Source organism: Brienomyrus brachyistius, chromosome 17 (genome assembly GCF_023856365.1).
Source record: "Brienomyrus brachyistius isolate T26 chromosome 17, BBRACH_0.4, whole genome shotgun sequence".
Lineage (NCBI taxonomy): Eukaryota > Metazoa > Chordata > Actinopteri > Osteoglossiformes > Mormyridae > Brienomyrus > Brienomyrus brachyistius.
In genome coordinates this window covers 2,340,449-2,358,998 of record NC_064549.1, presented here as the reverse complement: position 1 = coordinate 2,358,998, position 18,550 = coordinate 2,340,449, and the positions used below count along the sequence as shown (strand labels likewise).

Here is an 18,550-nt window from a genome sequence, read left to right as displayed (position 1 = left end):
AGAACAGGCTGTGTCTGAGCGGCACTCTTCATTTCACAAACACATCCACAGATAAAAATTTTCATTAGTAAAATAATTGCTAAACTATATTTGTTGCTAAAGCATGTTGTAGGGACTTTGTTAATAATCTGGGATTTTGGTGACTGCAGCAAATGCCAGATAGATAAATGTTAAAACCGTAAGTCATGTTATGCTGGATTGCTGGGATCACCCACCCTTGGATTTATGATCTGGTTCTTAACACCCCCCTCCCCGTTCCATATGTCCTGAGATTCGGGTGCCCCCCCATCCTGGTTTTTACACAAAGCCTAGGACTTCTTCGCTGGAGAGTTTTGGTCGTTCGCGTGGATCGCCTTCTGTGGTATGTAAGCAAAGCCGGCTTTTCCTGAATAATTCAAGGCCTCATTATCAGACTCTTAGCTGTCTGTTAGTAGCTGATAGCTTGGACCCACTCTGGATCGAGTTCCCCCTCCCGCCCGCCATCCCGCTACGTCGTCCTCAGGAGCCCAGGCCTGGTCAGTCAGCTGAAATATTCATGGCCAAAGGTCAGACCACCAGTCAGGACCTGTCTACCAGCTTCATATTAGAATCTGCTTTTGCTTGGCATCCTATTATCGAGAAGATGAGTTTGTCCAAACCGGCAGAGGAGCAAAGAAGGCTTGGGGGGGTCAGAGAGCAGGATTATCCAGGGTCCCTGGGCCTGCCGGTGCTAAGGGCCTAACTGTAATATTATTATTTTGCCGATCAAGGGATTTGAACCACAGTCATACTGGCATGGTTAAAGATCTTTAGCTGACTGAGCGACACACCTCTTCATGCCTGTAAATGAATACGCTCACTTTCATCGTCAAATCCTGACAATTTAGGGACACAGAATTTATGGTGGACAGCAGAATCATCATGAAATATAATGGAATGTATTTTAGCGTGATTCACACTGGGCCGTGACAGTGATGTAACCAAATGGCTAATGACATCGCCAGTCCAAAAACAGACAGCCTACATCAGAGCTACTGTGTTTCACGTTGAATTTGTACCCTAGTTTATTTACGTGTAGTAACGGTGCTGAGGGTGCCCCCCCTGGCTGTTGGTGGTAATGCAGGGTCAGAATATTTTAGGGCAGCTCTCCCATGCCTATAGTTTTCGTCAAAGAAGTGCACAATGTTAGGTTAATTATCCCCCAATGGCTCAGGTGTGACTCCATTATGTCTCCAATGTGTTGATCAATATTTCAGGCTGTCGATCAGTATTTCTGCAAGAATAGTGGTAGCCAGCCCATGTTGTTAGCTGCTAATAGCTTCCAATGATAGAAAAGAACTTCAGTCTGTTGGTCATTATGACATTCAGCCCCCAGAGCTTAAACGCCTTCTGACGCCCAGAGGTGATTCTATGGACTCTGGGAGGTCTAAGCAAAAAACTCCCTGGGGCCTCCAACACCCCCTCCCCCAGCGTGGTAAAACTTATTACCTTATTACCTTACGCTACTATGGGCAGTGGGGGCCTAATGGTTAGGGAAGCGCACTTCTTATTGAAAGATTGAGCAAGGTAACGGCACGCATGCACTGCCCCCAAGGTACCGTCCCCAAGGTACCACCCCCAAGGTACCACCCCCCCCATGCACCGCCCCCAAGGTACCGCCCCCCCCAAGCACTGACCCCAAGGTACCACCCCCATGCATTGCCCCCAAGGTACCGCCCCCATGCACTGCCCCCAAGGTACCGCCCCCCAAGCACTGCCCCCAAGGTACCGCCCCCATGCATTGCCCCCAAGGTAACGCCCCCAAGGTACCGCCCCCCAAGCACTGCCCCCAAGGTACCGCCCCCATGCATTGCCCCCAAGGTAACGCCCCCGGGGTAGCGCCCCCATACACTGCCCCCAAGGTACCGCCCCCAAGGTAACGCCCCCAAGGTTGCGCCCCCATACACTGCCCCCAAGGTACCGCCCCCATGCATTGCCCCCCAGGGCACTGAATTAGCTGCCCCTGCTATGTGGCATATGGGTTAAATGCAGAGGACGCATTTTGTTGTGGTGTGTCAACAATGATCACTGATGACCAAAATGTAAATTCTTTACCATGAAGTGTAAATTACTAATATCAACAAAGACAATTTATAAACACAAGACTTTTATTATTACTTTTGCGAAAATCAGAATACACAAATAACAGAGATTTGTCGTTGCGATGTGCTATGTAACCTGCCGCCGTCAGGGGCCCCCTCCCAGCTCGGGGCCCCGGGCCATTGCCATCCTTGCCTGTCCCGACACTGTGCCTCTGCTCACGCCTATATCGACATGCATCGAAGACGTGCTTTACATCTGTAAGCGGTTTTACCAAAAGCATAACTTAAAATCGCGCATGGCTTTCAGCATCAATAGAGGATGTTGTGCTGCTGGGGAAAAATACAAACGTGCATTACTCAGAGATTTGTCATTATTTAATTGTTTATCACTAAGTTTTTGCTGATGAGTTGATATTCCTGATAATTTAATTGCATTTTATTATTTTACTTTATACGCATTTTGGCAAATCCCTTTGCCTTTCTCTTTAAATGTATTCCTTTCCTTTCGTGTGTGGCGTGGAGACCTCCACGCGCTCATCTGAGACGGGAAGCATCTGTTATGGGGGAGAGGGGGGGGTGTTTTATCGGCAGATCCTTGTTAAAAAACAGAAGAAAAAGAAAAAAAAACTAGAGCTGCAGATTAATAATTGAGTTGCCGGTTGCTAGGATAACATGGTGGTGGCCCCCGCACGCTGCCCGGGAACAGCAGCTGCGAGGGGTGGTGTTGGGTTCTCCGTGGCGCTGGCCTGATTTGCCAGGAGGGGTATTTGGTTAATTAAAAAGCCGTACATTTCCCGGGAACGGCGGTCGCGGTCCGCCTTCCTCCGCAGCAGGTATTTCAGCTACGGCTGACTGGCGGACGGACCTTCTGGGGGCTTCGGTGACGTGACGGCACTCCGCAAGGAATGAGGTCTGGACCCAAGTTCAGATTCTGTTTTTACTAACAGCCGAGGACCTTTCGTCGTGTTTCATATTAACTTAGAGGACAAACGCTTCATCGAGCAGATTTTGGTTTTTCTTTTTTTGGACTGGTTGGAGAGTTGGGAGCTGGAGTCACTGGTGGGACGTCTCGGAGCGTCCTTCCCGGGTGAGGCTGCGAGGGCGTCCCGGGGGCCCGGGATCGGACCATGTATAAACGGAGAGACTACGTGGAGCTGTACGAGAAGGATCAGGCCAAGTGGGCGCTGCTGCGCAATGTCAACACGGTGTTCAAACACAGCACCCTGCTGCCGGTAGGACAGACAGCTCGCGTGTCCGCGCCTGTATATGTGCGTGTTCGTGTGCACGCGCGCGCGTCCCCGCCGTACACGGGCATGTTCAAAGTCCCGTGATCTGGTTTTGTTCTGCACCTGACACGTTTACCGTGTTCGGTGTCAAAAGCGCTTCTCAGCCCTATTGTGTCAGGTGCCTGCCCGTGGTGTGTAAGGTTTCAGCATGACGTCTCACTATTACTGGTGGCATAGCAGACCTGCACGTGCAATGTGGTTATTTAAAAACGTCATAATTTCAGCTACCTTCGGACGCGGGGTTGTTCATGAAAGCCAGTGACCTCTTGTTTCCCACACATTTTGATGTCAGTTTTTCTCTGTATTCCAGTTTTTCAGTTCTTGCACTGGGTCTGGCTCAGTTAAACTTGGACGCTCATTTATTTAAGAACACACACCTTTATACCGCATGTCTTTCATGTTTATCAATGATGTGCTATTTAAGGATTCAACAAAAATACAAACTTGGACACTGGCATATTGAGATATACATCCTGTTGGTGAATATTCAAGATCCACCTTTAGACACCAACTCTTTTTTTATTATAAATAGTGTATGCGAGAGATTTGAAAACTACGGGTAATTGAGGAATTAACAAATAGATGTGAATGAAGAGATTCTGAGTTCTCTCTCAGGGGGACTACGTGTGGCTGGACCTTAAAACCGGAAGAGAGTTTGGGGTCCCCATTGGCGCCGTGGTCAAGCTGTGTGACTCCGGACAGATCCAGGTGCTGGACGATGAGGGAAACGTGAGTACGGCATGGCAGGATGTGAACGCGGTCCAGGTTCCAGTGTCATCCGTGTGTCCATGTCACATACAATTAATCAACACAGCCTACCACTAATGATTACAGTAATGACTGTAAGCTGATAGGATCATCACATCGACCTGCTTGCCATTAATCTTTAAGTAGCTTTAACGTTACATATAACAGTCCTGCTAACTTTTCCCTTTAATCGCTTTTCATATTACTCCAGTGTTAAACTGCTTGTTTGTTGTCTCATGAAAAAGTAAATCGCCTCTTTGCACAGCTGTTAAATGTGTCTGCCTGCATTCTGCCTCAGTACCACAGAATCACGCCTTTTTGGACACATCCCACACACCTGAACACTGCCCTTTAAAATTTATCTGACACTCTTATCCAAAGCGATGTACAGTCGACCTTCCACATCGTCCCCCGCGATCTGGAAAATCCTCACTTTTTTGGTCCCACTGGTGAAAAAAGCAAGTGGCACAGAAAGATACGAGAACCGTGAAATACAAAGATCACTGCGAGATTATAACATGAGAGGCTGCCGTAAACAGGCCTGGCATCCTCCTTTGTGTGCTGCTGACCTACACGTGTCATATGTGGCTTTTGCAAAACTCCAAAAAAGAGAGTAATTTCATATCTTATGCCAATCCCACGATATATCAGAGCTGTGATGGGGAAAGTTGCACTGCAGATGGGTCAACTGCATGTTTTCTGAGAAAGCAGAGGCAGCCAGTCTCTGGAGCAGCCTTGCCCAACAGGGACATCACTCTACTAGCCCTGGGATTTGAACCAATGACCTTCTGATAACTAACACAGCATCTTACCCCACAGAGCCACACACTCTGCCAGCTTTCAGGCTTTTCGGAGTAACCCTTCCTTACTCTGGCTTCCCCAGGAGCACTGGATCTCCCCACAGAATGCTACCAACATCAAGCCCATGCACCCCACCTCCATCCATGGCGTGGAGGACATGATCCGACTGGGCGACTTAAACGAGGCCGGCATCCTAAGAAACCTCCTGATCCGATACCGGGAGCACCTCATCTATGTGAGTCTGCTACACGGCCTGGCTCTGGTCTCCACATGGCACGAAACAAAGAACCTCTAATGGCCCCACATGGGAGTAGCTGGACCAGAGACTTACCTGGGCTTTACACTTTCACTTTTCATCCAGTCTGTTCCTAAGCAGCCTTTGCAGGGGGATTCTGGGTAGTGGAGTTCAGTCGTGGTCTCATTTGCGTACACCTCATAGGTGCTGCCCCATGAGTTAAAATGGCCAGGTCCCAGGCCTCAAAGCCCCTCAGATCTCACTTCCTGTCTGTCCTAAATCAACCCCCCTTCTGTTTCTCTTTCTCCTCTGTGTAAAAGACTAACTGTGGTGGAAGGGTGAGTACAGAAACATCCGAAACCAGCACTGGCCAGTAGGTGGCAGTAACCATGCATTTCATTTTTGGTTCTACGGTTCAACATGTCTGTAGCATTATCACCTTCGGTAACAGTCAGCAATATGACCCCATTATCACCCTGGTTTTCTGTCATTACCGCTTACTCATTACCCCCCCTCCCCCCATCTCCTCCCACTGCTACCATGGCCGCCACTACCCCCACCGCATAGCATGGAAGCTCTGACTGGTTTGCAAAACAGTCTCGTTACTCACACAGCTTGTCATAGCCAGGACTGTATGTCCTGCTTGCGTTAAATTCACCCCCCACTCGCTGTCAACCATCAAGTGCAGAAAAGTGCACAGTAAACATTTTCTGAAAGCTCATCCTCTTGTCTGCCAAACGCACTGCATGGCTTTTGTTATGTTTTCTGCTGAAGCCTGATAAAGATGGTGGCAGACCAGCCTCCGTGCCACACCTGGGCTTGGCTTTAATTAAGAGTGAGGGGTTGGCCACACCCACACAAAGCTGCGTCCAATCAGGCAAAGCCTCTGCATGATGAAAGTCCTTAATTACTTTAGAGAATATGCTGCTGTATTAAAGGGGGAAATAAATATTTGTTGATTCATTCGCGTAATTTTGTAAATAGGATGGTAAAACGTAAATGTCTTCGCTTATGATCAGAGTTTGTGTTTGTGACTTTTGAGGATGTTATCGTGTGCTTTTGACCACTTACCAGGTTGAATGTAGTTTTCACAGCATCGTGTCCCACTGGATGCAGGTCCAGACACTGGCTGTTACGGGCCGTAGATGCAGACGTGTTTTCAGGGTAACACTCAGCTCTGGTCAGACTTACAGGAGCTGGAACGCCAGTGTTCTCCAGATAGCCGGAGTGGTGAAGACAAAGAAACCTCTGTAGATACCTCATTAAGACTCGTCTCTGATTTGTGGGGGTTGCTTACAATCTAGACCTAAGAGAGCTTCCATTTGTCAAGGGACTAATCGATAAATCTGACAGAGGAATAGTAATAAATCACAGGCTGCCATCTGACCTTTGACCTTCCAACCGCAGACGTACACAGGCTCCATCCTGGTGGCAGTGAACCCTTACCAGCTGCTGCCCATCTACTCAGCCGACCAGATCCGCCTCTACACCAACAAGAAGATCGGTGAGATGCCACCACACATCTTCGCCATCGCGGATAACTGCTACTTCAACATGCAGCGCAACAACAAGGACCAATGCTGCATCATCAGGTGCCACTCTCCCCCACCCCCGCCCCGGTACCAGAACGGCCTTACCTGGGCTTCTCTGATCCATTTATTTATGTGCATTACACCAGCGGCGAGTCTGGGGCGGGAAAGACTGAGAGCACCAAGCTGATCCTTCAGTTCCTGGCCGCTATTAGTGGGCAGCACTCCTGGATCGAGCAGCAGGTTCTGGAGGCTAACCCCATCCTGGAAGGTGAGATTTGTCTGACAAGGGGTCACCAACACATTCCATACTGTGCCCCTGAGGGTTACCGGTGTAGCAACAACTTAATTACTCTCTTTGTACATCTGCTGGGCTGACTGCCTAAAAATGGTTTTAATCAGTCATCTGAGTATTTGTGATGAGGCATAATTGGGGGCTACATCATGTTTTGGTTACATTTTGATAGTTTGTTTTAGCTCTGTATTGATGGTTTGCTTTAGTTGTTTTGATGGTTTGCTTTAGCTCTGTTTTGATCGTTTGCTTTGGCTCTGTTTTGATCGTTTGTTTCGGCTTTGTCTTGATGGCCTGGTGACGCTGCCGTCTTCTTACCCCTCAGCCTTTGGCAATGCCAAGACGATTCGCAACGACAACTCCAGCCGTTTTGGCAAGTACATCGACATTCACTTCAACAAGAGAGGCGCCATCGAGGGAGCCAAGATCGAGCAGTACCTTCTGGAAAAATCCAGAGTTTGCAGACAGGTATGATATGGTGGGAGGAGGCGGGGGTGGAAAAGGTGTCAAAATCTCTGGCTTTCCAAGGTAAAGCTCACTCACCATCACCGTGACCCTTGTTCCTTTCCAGGCCCAAGACGAGAGGAACTATCATATCTTCTATTGCATGCTGAAGGGCATGACTCCCGAACAGAAGAAGAAGCTGGGTCTGGGAAAGGCCACGGACTACACGTACCTCACCATTGTTAGTCGGCCTGCCTTCAGCCCACAGGACCGCTAATCTCGCCCAGTTTGTTTCACTGGTGACAGGGATGCATTCTCAGGGCTTATTGAAGGGAGAGCAGATTCCCCATCACCATGCTTGTTGGTGCATCCACCACTTTAATGTTCTTCAAAATTCTGGAATTTACCTAATTTTCCATTGTAAATCATGTGTGTGGGGCGTAGGTGTGTGTGAGTGTACTCTGCAATGGGTTGGTGCCCCATCCTGGGTTGTTCCCTTGTCCCTCGTAACTTCTGGTATAAGCTCTGGACCCCCCCCCCCCCCCCCCCTGCAAGCCAAAATAGAATAAGTGGTTTCGTATCGTGGTTGGATTAAATCATGTATGTGAACTATCCTTTGTACTCCACTAACTCATAGCAGTCTCATAGTCATTTTGATTAATGTTTCTAGGTTTTACCAAACATCTCTGGTTACAGTGTCTTTGTCTGCTCGCTATCACCAGGGCAACTGCACAGTGTGTGACGGCCGGGACGACATGAAGGAGTACTCCAACATCCGCTCGGCGATGAAGGTCCTGATGTTCACCGATACGGAGAACTGGGAGATCTCCAAGCTGCTGGCAGCTATCCTCCACCTGGGCAACCTGCGTTACGAAGGTCAGCCAGCAGGGCGGCGCCGCAGAGTGGTGCAAGTACAGTGCTGGAGGAACCTAGCATAGCAGCGAACCAGAAGATAAAACCTGATCAAATTGGGTTGAATTGGCCCCTAAATCGACCGGCTCGGTTTCTCTGCTCCTCTCCTCCAGCCAGGACTTATGACAACCTTGATGCCTGTGAAGTGGTGAGATGCCCTGACCTCATTACCGCAGCTACGCTGCTGGAGGTGAGGCTTCCTTTGCACCACATCGTCTAAGAAGCCTGACCCTCCTCTTGTGGATGTAGCCTTAGTTTACCAGCCAGCACCATCACACCGGTGGATATTTTGCAATCCTGGAGTTTCTGAGGAAACACAGGGGTGAGAAATTGGAGTTCTCTTAATGGGAGGCAGATACCTGACCGTATACGTTTGTAACTGAAGAACGAGGCTAGATAAACTCCTATGAAATGTAACGTACAACAGTGCCCCCTTGTGCCAGAATGAGGAATGCACATTCCCTATGTTATTGTCCAACTACTTCAAGCAAGACAATGACAACATTAAAAAAACAACAGGTGAAATGTCAATAGATGTTTTAATTTAGTAGCCTGGTCTACATACTGTCAAAATATCTTTGAGGAGAGTCAGATTTTCTCCCATTTTATCTAAGACTGATTCAGTTCTGTTGGATTTCTACTGAGGTACTTCAATGCACTGGGTCCCTTGGAGACCTGCCTACTCTCTGTAGTTTATACCGTATGTCTTGCAGGTGGTTGGTGTGTTTTTGTGCTTTTATTTTCTGTAAGTTCTTTGTGTGTTTCTGTTTTATATCTTGTGTAAATCTGCCCTTATTTCTACGCCTGTTGTAGCTGGATCATCAATCTTTCTGCTGTACCGCTGTGCCGCTTTGCTCCCTTGCTGTACGATGCCCCGTAATCCTCTGGCTATGCATTGCTGTTTGCGATTCTGCCTACTGTAGGTGGACCCCAAGGATCTGATGAACTGCCTGACCAGCAGAACCATCATCACCCGCGGGGAGACGGTTTCCACGCCGCTCAGCATGGAGCAGGCCCTGGACGTGCGAGACGCTTTCGTGAAGGTGAGGGTGCGGCGCCCGGCAGATCTGCCGCGCATCTGCAGTAGATTAACTGGAAAAGGGAAATTCCTCCTGGTTAATGGGTTCAGTTTTGCATTATTGACATTTGCAAAATTACAGTGAAATCTTTGCACACAAACCTCCCACACATTTAAACAGCACGTATCAGTGAAGAACCATCAATAGCAAATAACAGAATAGAGGGAAGGATAACAAACATACAGTATATATCTAATACAGACAATATATATGCAATATATACAGTATACATCTAATACAGACAATATATATGCAATATATACAGTATACATCTAACACAGAGAATATATATGCAATATATACAGTATACATCTAATACAGACAATATATATGCAAAATATACAGTATACATCTAATACAGAGAATATATATGCAATATATACAGTATACATCTAATACAGAGAATATATATGCAATATATACAGTATACATCTAATACAGAGAATATATATGCAATATATACAGTATACATCTAACACAGAGAATATATATGCAATATATACAGTATACATCTAATACAGAGAATATATATGCAATATATACAGTATACATCTAATACAGAGAATATATATGCAATATATACAGTATACATCTAATACAGAGAATATATATGCAATATATACAGTATACATCTAATACAGAGAATATATATGCAATATATACAGTATACATCTAATACAGACAATATATATGCAATATATACAGTATACATCTAACACAGAGAATATATATGCAATATATACAGTATACATCTAACACAGACAATATATATGCAATATATACAGTATACATCTAACACAGACAATATATATGCAATATATACAGTATACATACAATATACATGCAGTGCACAATAACATATGAGTTGAACTGGCAGTTTGGAGTGCCAGTGCTTGTTGAAAGACAGTGGTATTCGGAATCATACTGAGAGGTATCAGAGTGTGTCTGACGTTCGCATTACTGTAAATCCTAGGGGATTTACGGCAGGTTGTTCGTTTGGATCGTGGACAAGATCAACGCCGCCATCTACAAGCCTCCATCCACCGAGCCCAAGGCCGTGCGACGCTCCATCGGCCTGCTGGACATCTTCGGCTTCGAGAACTTCACCAACAACAGGCGAGTCTGGAGTAGCTGCCGCCAGTGATCCCTGCAGATCCTCACGCATGGTTTAACATCACGTGAGAAGGTCACGACATTCCAGCTTCGGAAGAGTCTGTTACATACATGTTTACACCAGTGGCCAAAACGGTGCAGACACCTCGAATTTTTAGCATTATACTTTAAAAATTACTAACTAGAGCAGCAATTGGATAAAGCTCAGAAATCTCTAAAATCCTGAATCCTGTGTTTTGATGAGTCTTTAGTTCACTTCCTCCTTCTCAGCTGATTTGATCGGTTCTCCAGCTTTGAGCAGCTGTGCATTAACTTCGCCAACGAGAACCTGCAGCAGTTCTTCGTGCGGCACGTGTTCAAGCTGGAACAGGAGGAGTACAACCTGGAGAACATCAACTGGCAGCACATCGAGTTCACCGACAACCAGGACGCCCTCGACATGATCGCCATCAAGCCCATGAACATCATCTCGCTCATCGACGAGGAGAGCAAGTTCCCCAAGGTAACGTTCTGGGGCTGATGACGCATGTGATGCTGGGGGCTGAGGAAGCGCTGGAGACAAAGTGCACTTTGATAGTAATGAGAGAACATTTACTTCAAACGTTACTGGTTCTGTGTTTTCCAGGGTACTGACACCACCATGCTGAATAAACTCAACTCCCAGCACAAACTGAACACCAATTACATCCCCCCAAAGAACACTTATGAAACCCAGTTTGGGATCCAGCACTTCGCTGGGGTGGTTTTTTACGAGACGAAAGGTGAGTAGTGTTTTGAACCTGTAATCACTCAGTGTCTTTTTGAGTCAATCTCAGGGTTGGTCTTGAAAATTCCAAAAAAAAAAAAAAAAAGAATTTAATGGTGACATACAGCTCGTTATTCTACTTAATGAAGACGTCTGCCTGAAAGTAAATCAGCCGTTCCAAATTCCAGGCTTCCTGGAGAAGAACAGAGATACCTTGCATGGCGACATCATCCAGCTGGTCCACTCCTCCAGGAACAAGTTTATCAAGCAGATTTTCCAGGCTGATGTTGCTATGGTAATGTTGCAAGGGATTTTTATTAGGATGCGTCTGCTGTGACGGTGTGCCGGAATGGTTCGCTATGTGTGGGTTTCCTAAATGGATTTGATCGTTGCATCACCATATCCTGAAATAACCCAAAGGCCCCCCAGACAGACTAACCAGGGTCCAGGTAACCAACCAGGTGTTGAAACCAAACAACCAAACTGAAGTCATAAACCAGGCTAATTCCTTTAGTCATGCTGAAGACCTTGATGGAGGTGATGTATTCATTCGAACCCCCTTCCCTCGTATGTTTTTACTCTTGCTTTGCTAATGATACCTCTCTCCTCCCTCTGCCTGAATCTCCACCTCTGCACCTCAGTTTCTGTGTGGTTATGTTGCCAGCGGTGTTCTGATTCCATCAGACACCCCTCCTTCAAAGGTAACAATGATTCACGCCCACATTGTTGCTCTCCTGACTCCCATGATGCATCTGCTGCTAGCCTGGCCGCCTCTCCCTACTCCCATGATGCATCTGCTGCTAGCCTGGCCGCCTCTCCCTACTCCCATGATGCATCTGCTGCTAGCCTGGCCGCCTCTCCCTACTCCCATGATGCATCTGCTGCTAGCCTGGCCGCATCTCCCTACCGCTGCTGTTGCGTCCATCCGGCCGCTTATCCAGTGACCTCTTCCAGTGATACTGAGGGTAGCACATCCTGCTTAGCTGCTTGCTCTGGGCTGGGTCATGAACCAGTATCCGAACTCAGAATGATCCAGTGTGTCACAACAAGCCCGACCAGCTTATTTTCATCAGTTCATTGCATGAGGTCATTTCCTGGAATGCTAACCGTCTAAAATATTCAGGTATGCGGGCTGAATCTGGACCAGAACAAGAGGTTCACAACCATGAATGTGAGAGGAAGCCTCCTGTTTGTTATATGGATTGTTGCTGGTTATAAGCTTCTTGAACAATTAGACCTGCTTACATGCTAGATGCGTGACTGCGGGTCTTAGTTGTAGTCAGTTGTGAAGTGAGTGTCGGATTTAAACATCGTAATACAGTATAATTACACAAACTAGAACTTTTACCTTCATGATTATATCTTGGGAGAGCTTCTCACTTCAGGCAAAGTGGTCTGTGCTTCTTTAAGCAGATCCTTGCTTTTCTTTTGTGGGCTTTATCTTACCTGTCTTATCAAGAAAAGCCTTTGTTCCGCCCGACAGTGGCGGTGTTGACCTCCAAAGCCGACATGTTGGAGTCACCAGGCCACTCTGACGATACCCCGCTGGGCGATAACGCTCTCAAAGGGAAAGTCGCGGTTATCGCCTTCCTGCGTGAGGATGATGAGGGGGCTGGACGGAAAAGTGAAGGAGGATCAGCTCTGAATCCCCACTTCCCTGTTTCCTGTTCCCGCCCCCCACGTCCCCCCCCCCCCCCCAATCACAGGGTGCCGAGACTCGGAAACGCTCGCCCACGCTCAGCAGTCAGTTCAAGCGCTCGCTGGAGCTGTTGATGCGCACCCTCAGCGTGTGCCAGCCCTTCTTCGTCCGCTGCATCAAGCCCAATGAGTTCAAGAAGCCTATGGTAAGTGATGGCGGATGGGAGGAGCGGTAGTACGGTCTGTGGGAATGGTGTCTGGCCCGTTACCATGGTATTGTGTGTATATGTTACTCTCCATGGGGCAGTATGGTAGCATCTGCGCATTTGTCCCACAGTCCATGACTTTTGGTGTCACCAGCTGCTTTTGTGATCTTTAGTTCCACACTGAACTACAGGCCTCCCTGTTTTTACGGTTTAGTTTATTAGTAGTTTTCGCTTCGTCCATTTGCTGGACTGCCGTTTGTTTTCGTTGCCATCTATCTGTTTATGTTTTGGTTTGTGTGTTCCTGTGGATTTCTTGCTATCTGTGTATTGGATCTTTAGTTGACAGTCTGGATTGTGCGTTATGAGTGTGGCGATATAGATCATGTGACGTTTGTATACCGCATGTGAAGAATCGTACATGTAGACTGCTGGGGAGTAACTCAACGTCCTGCCCTATCCTCACCCCCCCCCAGCTGTTTGACCGCGAGCTGTGCGTCCGCCAGCTGCGCTACTCTGGCATGATGGAGACCATCCGCATCCGCCGGGCTGGCTACCCCATACGTTACACCTTCGTGGAGTTTGTGGACCGTTACCGTGTCCTCATGCCCGGGGTCAAACCCGCCTACAAGCAGGTGTGTTTGTGTATAACATGTTTTCATTTAGTGTTCTTCTTTAAATGCATCGTGTTCGTGTGTTTTAGTCCTGTGTATGGTTTCGTTTCGGTTACTCGTTGTGCTGTCATTTGCTTCATCTGGTGTTTTCCCATGTTTTGTTTTGCATTCATCTCTCTGTGATCACGGCTGTGTTCTCAGGAGGACCTGCGGGGTACCTGTCAGCGCATCGCAGAAGCTGTCCTGGGGAGGGACGACGACTGGCAGATGGGGAAGACCAAGATCTTCCTCAAGGTGAATTCTGTCGGCACCTAGAATTTTCTGATATGATCGATTTATGTGTAAAAATACTTAAAAGACACATCCATTGTCAGTGCTAAATAGACTTAACCATAGGGTTCTGTGAAGGGGGGGGGCATTGTTTTAATCCACAGTCATGGGGTGTTTCATGTAGGACAAACTGTTTTGCTTTGGTGGAGTGGAAAGACCCCAGCGCCGGGTCAAAGGTTCTTGGAAAACTCATCTGTGGCCACTATCAGAGTGCTGCAGCTGCCGAGGCAGGAAGCACCAACCCATGGGGACTGGGGGGGGAGCAGAAATAACGCTTCCCTGCTGGAAGTGGGCATACCTGAGCGACTGTCAGGATAGCCCAGTAGAAGGACACGTCAAAAAGACCCCTGCGTGCAAAGAATTTTTCAAATGAAAGTTTTCTCTTGATTTGAAGGTTGAATCGTTTATAAACATAACTGTACGATGTGTAACGTGCTTCTGCTCTCAGGACCACCATGACATGCTGCTGGAGATCGAGCGGGATAAGGCTATCACCGACAAGGTCATCCTCATCCAGAAGGTGGTGCGGGGCTTCAAGGACAGGTGAGAATGGGGGCTGTGACTATGGAGGATGTGAAAAAGGGGCTGGACTGCTGGATTTAACCAAGAGCAAGAGAGGATGGAAATGGATTCCCGGAGATGACTATGATCAGCCATGATTGTTTAATCACTGTGCTGGTTATCGTCTCTCTTTATGGTTATATTTTGTATTAAACTTGACCTGTGTTACTCAACAGTTCCACTGCATTTTTTGAGCACATCATTTGCGATAGAAGCTAATAGTATGGACTTTTTCCTGACAGATCAAATTTCCTTAAAATGAGGAAGTCTGCCCTGTTGATCCAGAAGACCTGGAGGGGTTATTACTGCCGAAAGAACTACAGTGCAGTGAGTTTCCTAACTGATCTTCAAAGAATGGGAGAGACATTATGACCTTTGACATTCTGGTGCATTGATGTTTCTGACTTTCCATTGGTAGTCCTAATGGCGCATTGGTGGTTCTAACATTTCATTGGTGGTTTCCATTTGTAGTTCTTAGATCCCATCTGTAGTTCTAAAGTTCCATTGTCTGGCAAATAAACTCTAAAAATGGCTGCTGACCAGCGTCTCCTCCCTTGTTTTTGCTTCCCCATCAGATGCGAGTTGGCTTCTCACGCCTCCAGGCCCTGTACCGCTCGCGGAAGCTGTACGTTACCTACCACATGACCCGGCAGCGCATGACGCACTTCCAGGCCCGGGGCCGAGGCTTCCTGGTGCGCCGGGCCTTCCGGCACCGCCTGTGGGCCGTCATCACCATCCAGGCCCACACACGCGGCATGATCGCTCGCAGGCTCTACAGGAGGCTCAAGGGCGAGGTGGGCTCCGCGCCACGTTCACGTGTGTCAATGGCACAGCTGTGACAGACGGACATCTGATCAGATAAAACCTGATCAGATAAAATGGATCTTTATTGATTTCTGGTAGAGGGAAATTTCTCTATCCAGTGGCATAGAAAGACAATAAATATGTAAAGGAAAATCAATAATAAAATAAACAAAATTAATAAATTAGAGAATGCATAAGAAAACTGTGCAAAACCTAAATTGTTTCAATGAAATATTCAGATGTGCAAGTATATTAAAATGTACAGTTATTGAATTACTCATTAATACACTTGAAAATGTAATACTATACTATAATTCAGTGCTTTGCTCAAAGGTTTTACAGCATGATCTGTCCTGGATCTGAACTGGATTCCAGAAAAGTCCATGTCCTTAACCAGTACACTCTCTGTTTGACCTTTATTCTAACCCCTGACCTTTGACCCTGGGGGACACAGCTACAGCGTTTGTGGTGCCTGTGGTGAAGTGATGAGGGGGTGACAGACGCCCGCACCACCCTCCCTAACCCCTATACTCCACCTTCTCATAGTACCGGCGCCGCTTGGAGGCCGAGAAGATGCGTCTGGCTGAGGAGGAGCGGCTCCGTAACCAGATGAGTGCCAAGAAGGCTAAGGCAGAGGCCGAGCGAAAGCACCAGGAGCGACTGGCACAGCTGGCACGCGAGGACGCCGAGCGGGAGCGGCGGGAGCGCGAGGAGGCGCGGCGCAAGAAGGAGCTGCTGGAGCAGACGGAGAAGGCGCGGCACGAGCCCGTCAACGACTCCGACATGGTCGACAAGATGTTCGGCTTCCTGGGTACCACCAGCTCCTTCCCTGGTCAGGAGGGCCAGGCCCCCACGGGCTTTGAGGTGAAAGGCATGGCGAGTGTCTGCCCCCCCCCCCGCCCCCCCCCGCCCCCGGCCCCCCACCATCACCACCAAGCTCAGATCATTCTTTGTCATAATTAAATTAAATGAATCTTTGGTAGTGGCTGTTAAACAGTCCTTTGGGTTCAGTTGGTCTTGCTGAGTCCAGCAGGTTTTCCTGGGCTCCCAAGAGAATAGTTGGCCTATTGAGTTATGAGCGCAGTGGCTTAGTGCCCAGCTGGAGCAGAATGCATCCTCCTCTTGGCATCTGCAGGACTCTCACTGGAGATGTTATCAGTCTTACTCCTATAAAAGAGTTACAGCGTGTGTCACGTTTTCCGTGTTTCTGAAAAGCATGTCGATCGGCCAGCATCTCGCTGACTCTCTGTCTGTGTGCATTCTTTTGACAGGATCTTGAGCGTGCCCAGAAGGAGCTTGAGGAAGAAGACCTGGATGAGGCCCTACCCCTTCCCGAGGAAGAGGAAGAGGACCTGTCGGAGTACAAATTTGCCAAGTTTGCTGCCACCTACTTCCAGGGCACGACCACGCACAGCTACATGCGGAGGCCGCTGAAGCAGCCACTGCTCTACCACGAGGACGAAGGTGACCAGCTGGTAGGTCCCCTAAAGGTGTTCCCAGACCACCAGGCAGGGGCCACTCTAGGGTTTTTTAAGGTGGGGGGCATAACATAAAAATGACATGTTTTGAATCGGTGAGTGACAAGGGAGAGGGCACTCTGGGGGCCAATCAGCTTTTAACTGGGCTGAATGCCCTTGTAGCCCCGCCTCTACCAGCAGGCCTGCCGATACACTATCACTGACACTGACAGCACTCACTCCACATCATTCTCTTGCTCCCTCCTTCCGCAGGCCGCCCTGGCCGTCTGGATCACAGTGCTGAGGTTCATGGGTGACCTCCCCGAGCCAAAGTACCACACGGCCATCAGCGACGGCAGCGAGAAGATCCCTGTCATGACCAAGATCTACGAGACCCTCGGGAAGAAGACCTACAAGCGGGAGCTGCAGGCACTTCAGGGGGAGGGGGAGGTAGGGAGGAAGATAGGAACCTAGACCCCTATATCTCTTACAGACTCTGTCATATCTACTTAGGGCGTAACAGTATTCGGTGCATTTTAACTCAGCCTTGTGTGCTGTGTAAAGAGACCAGCTGTGCTAAGGGGTGATTTAGCACCTTGTTTGACTTTGCACTTTCAAAATTTCATACATCCCGTTGATTCTAATTCTAATCCACATGTAGTTTTTTCAGTGGGAGAGCACCACTCAGTACAACAACTGTAAGCCAAGGATTTATGACATTTTATAAATCGCTAAGAAACAAACTGGAGAAACGTCTGTCAAATAAGTGACTGAGGTGTGGTCTTCTGGCCACCTCAGCAAGGCGACCATGATGCATCTTGACCACGTTGGCATGACAACAGCACGAAGTATAAACTTTCCCCATCACTTTGGCCCACCTTTGCAGACTGGCCACGTTGACAGTCACAAGAAGAGCAGTGTACGCCACAAGTTGGTATCGCTGACGCTGAAGAAGAAGTCGAAGATCACAGAGGAGGTGAGTCTGGCCATTCTGTTTGTTTGTCTCTGTCGTTTGGAAAATCATCAGACCTGGAGGAGACTGTGATCTAAGGTGTTTTTGGGGTCTGTTTCCAGGTGACCAAGCGTTTGAATGATGGTGAGTACACCCTGCATGGCAACAGCATGCTGGAGGACCGGCCCACCTCCAATCTGGAGAAACTGCACTTCATCATCGGCAACGGTATCCTACGGCCTGCCCTCAGGTCAGAACAAGATAGATATTCCACGGCTGATTTACTCTGTGAGCACCATAGATGTCCTCTCACAGATTTCATCTATGGGTGTTTATCAGTATGTGTACTTGAGAGTTTTTGTGTTCTCGCAACCCTAACCCTAACCCTAATCCTAACCCTAATCCTAACCCTAACCCTAATCCTAACCCTAACCCTAACCCTAATCCTAACCCTAATCCTAATCCTAACCCTAACCCTAATCCTAACCCATTTGAGGTCACCTTCCATTGCTGAGCTTTAGTCCCAATACTCAAAAGCAAAAGGGGTAAAAATCCCCAGATGGCCTTCTTGCCCCACCTGAAATAGTGAGAATACCTTGGTTGCATCCTGGCTAATGAGAATCCCATGATTTATTGTGTCCCAAATTCGTCATTGGGAGGCAAGTCAGCAAAAACGCTTTTGCCAATAACACAAGTACAGTCTTTGAGGTCTTGGTATTGAGAAACCGTATGAGCACCATAGATATCA

At 47.9% G+C, this 18,550-nt stretch overlaps 1 protein-coding gene across 3 annotated transcripts in view; it reads left to right on the top strand.

The window, feature by feature from the left end:
* The window catches only part of myo7aa (myosin VIIAa), a 34,340-nt gene that overhangs the window by 5,441 nt on the left and 10,349 nt on the right, over positions 1-18,550 (top strand). The window contains exons 1-25 of one of the 3 annotated variants that reach the window (XM_048981198.1): positions 3,099-3,292; positions 3,962-4,075; positions 4,977-5,129; positions 6,537-6,721; positions 6,808-6,929; positions 7,276-7,418; positions 7,522-7,635; positions 8,117-8,270; positions 8,420-8,496; positions 9,230-9,349; positions 10,359-10,501; positions 10,790-11,000; positions 11,124-11,259; positions 11,432-11,538; positions 12,950-13,087; positions 13,561-13,719; positions 13,900-13,992; positions 14,477-14,571; positions 14,832-14,916; positions 15,165-15,383; positions 15,940-16,257; positions 16,665-16,868; positions 17,124-17,300; positions 17,737-17,826; positions 17,925-18,052. In XM_048981198.1, coding sequence (XP_048837155.1) covers positions 3,188-3,292; positions 3,962-4,075; positions 4,977-5,129; positions 6,537-6,721; positions 6,808-6,929; positions 7,276-7,418; positions 7,522-7,635; positions 8,117-8,270; positions 8,420-8,496; positions 9,230-9,349; positions 10,359-10,501; positions 10,790-11,000; positions 11,124-11,259; positions 11,432-11,538; positions 12,950-13,087; positions 13,561-13,719; positions 13,900-13,992; positions 14,477-14,571; positions 14,832-14,916; positions 15,165-15,383; positions 15,940-16,257; positions 16,665-16,868; positions 17,124-17,300; positions 17,737-17,826; positions 17,925-18,052 — 3,590 coding nt within the window. In that variant the 5' untranslated portion in view covers positions 3,099-3,187. Of the gene's footprint in view, positions 1-3,098; positions 3,293-3,961; positions 4,076-4,976; positions 5,130-6,536; positions 6,722-6,807; positions 6,930-7,275; positions 7,419-7,521; positions 7,636-8,116; positions 8,271-8,419; positions 8,497-9,229; positions 9,350-10,358; positions 10,502-10,789; positions 11,001-11,123; positions 11,260-11,431; positions 11,539-12,949; positions 13,088-13,560; positions 13,720-13,899; positions 13,993-14,476; positions 14,572-14,831; positions 14,917-15,164; positions 15,384-15,939; positions 16,270-16,664; positions 16,869-17,123; positions 17,301-17,736; positions 17,827-17,924; positions 18,053-18,550 lie in introns of those variants that run through there. The other 2 variants (XM_048981197.1, XM_048981199.1) reach the window with 2 other exon arrangements.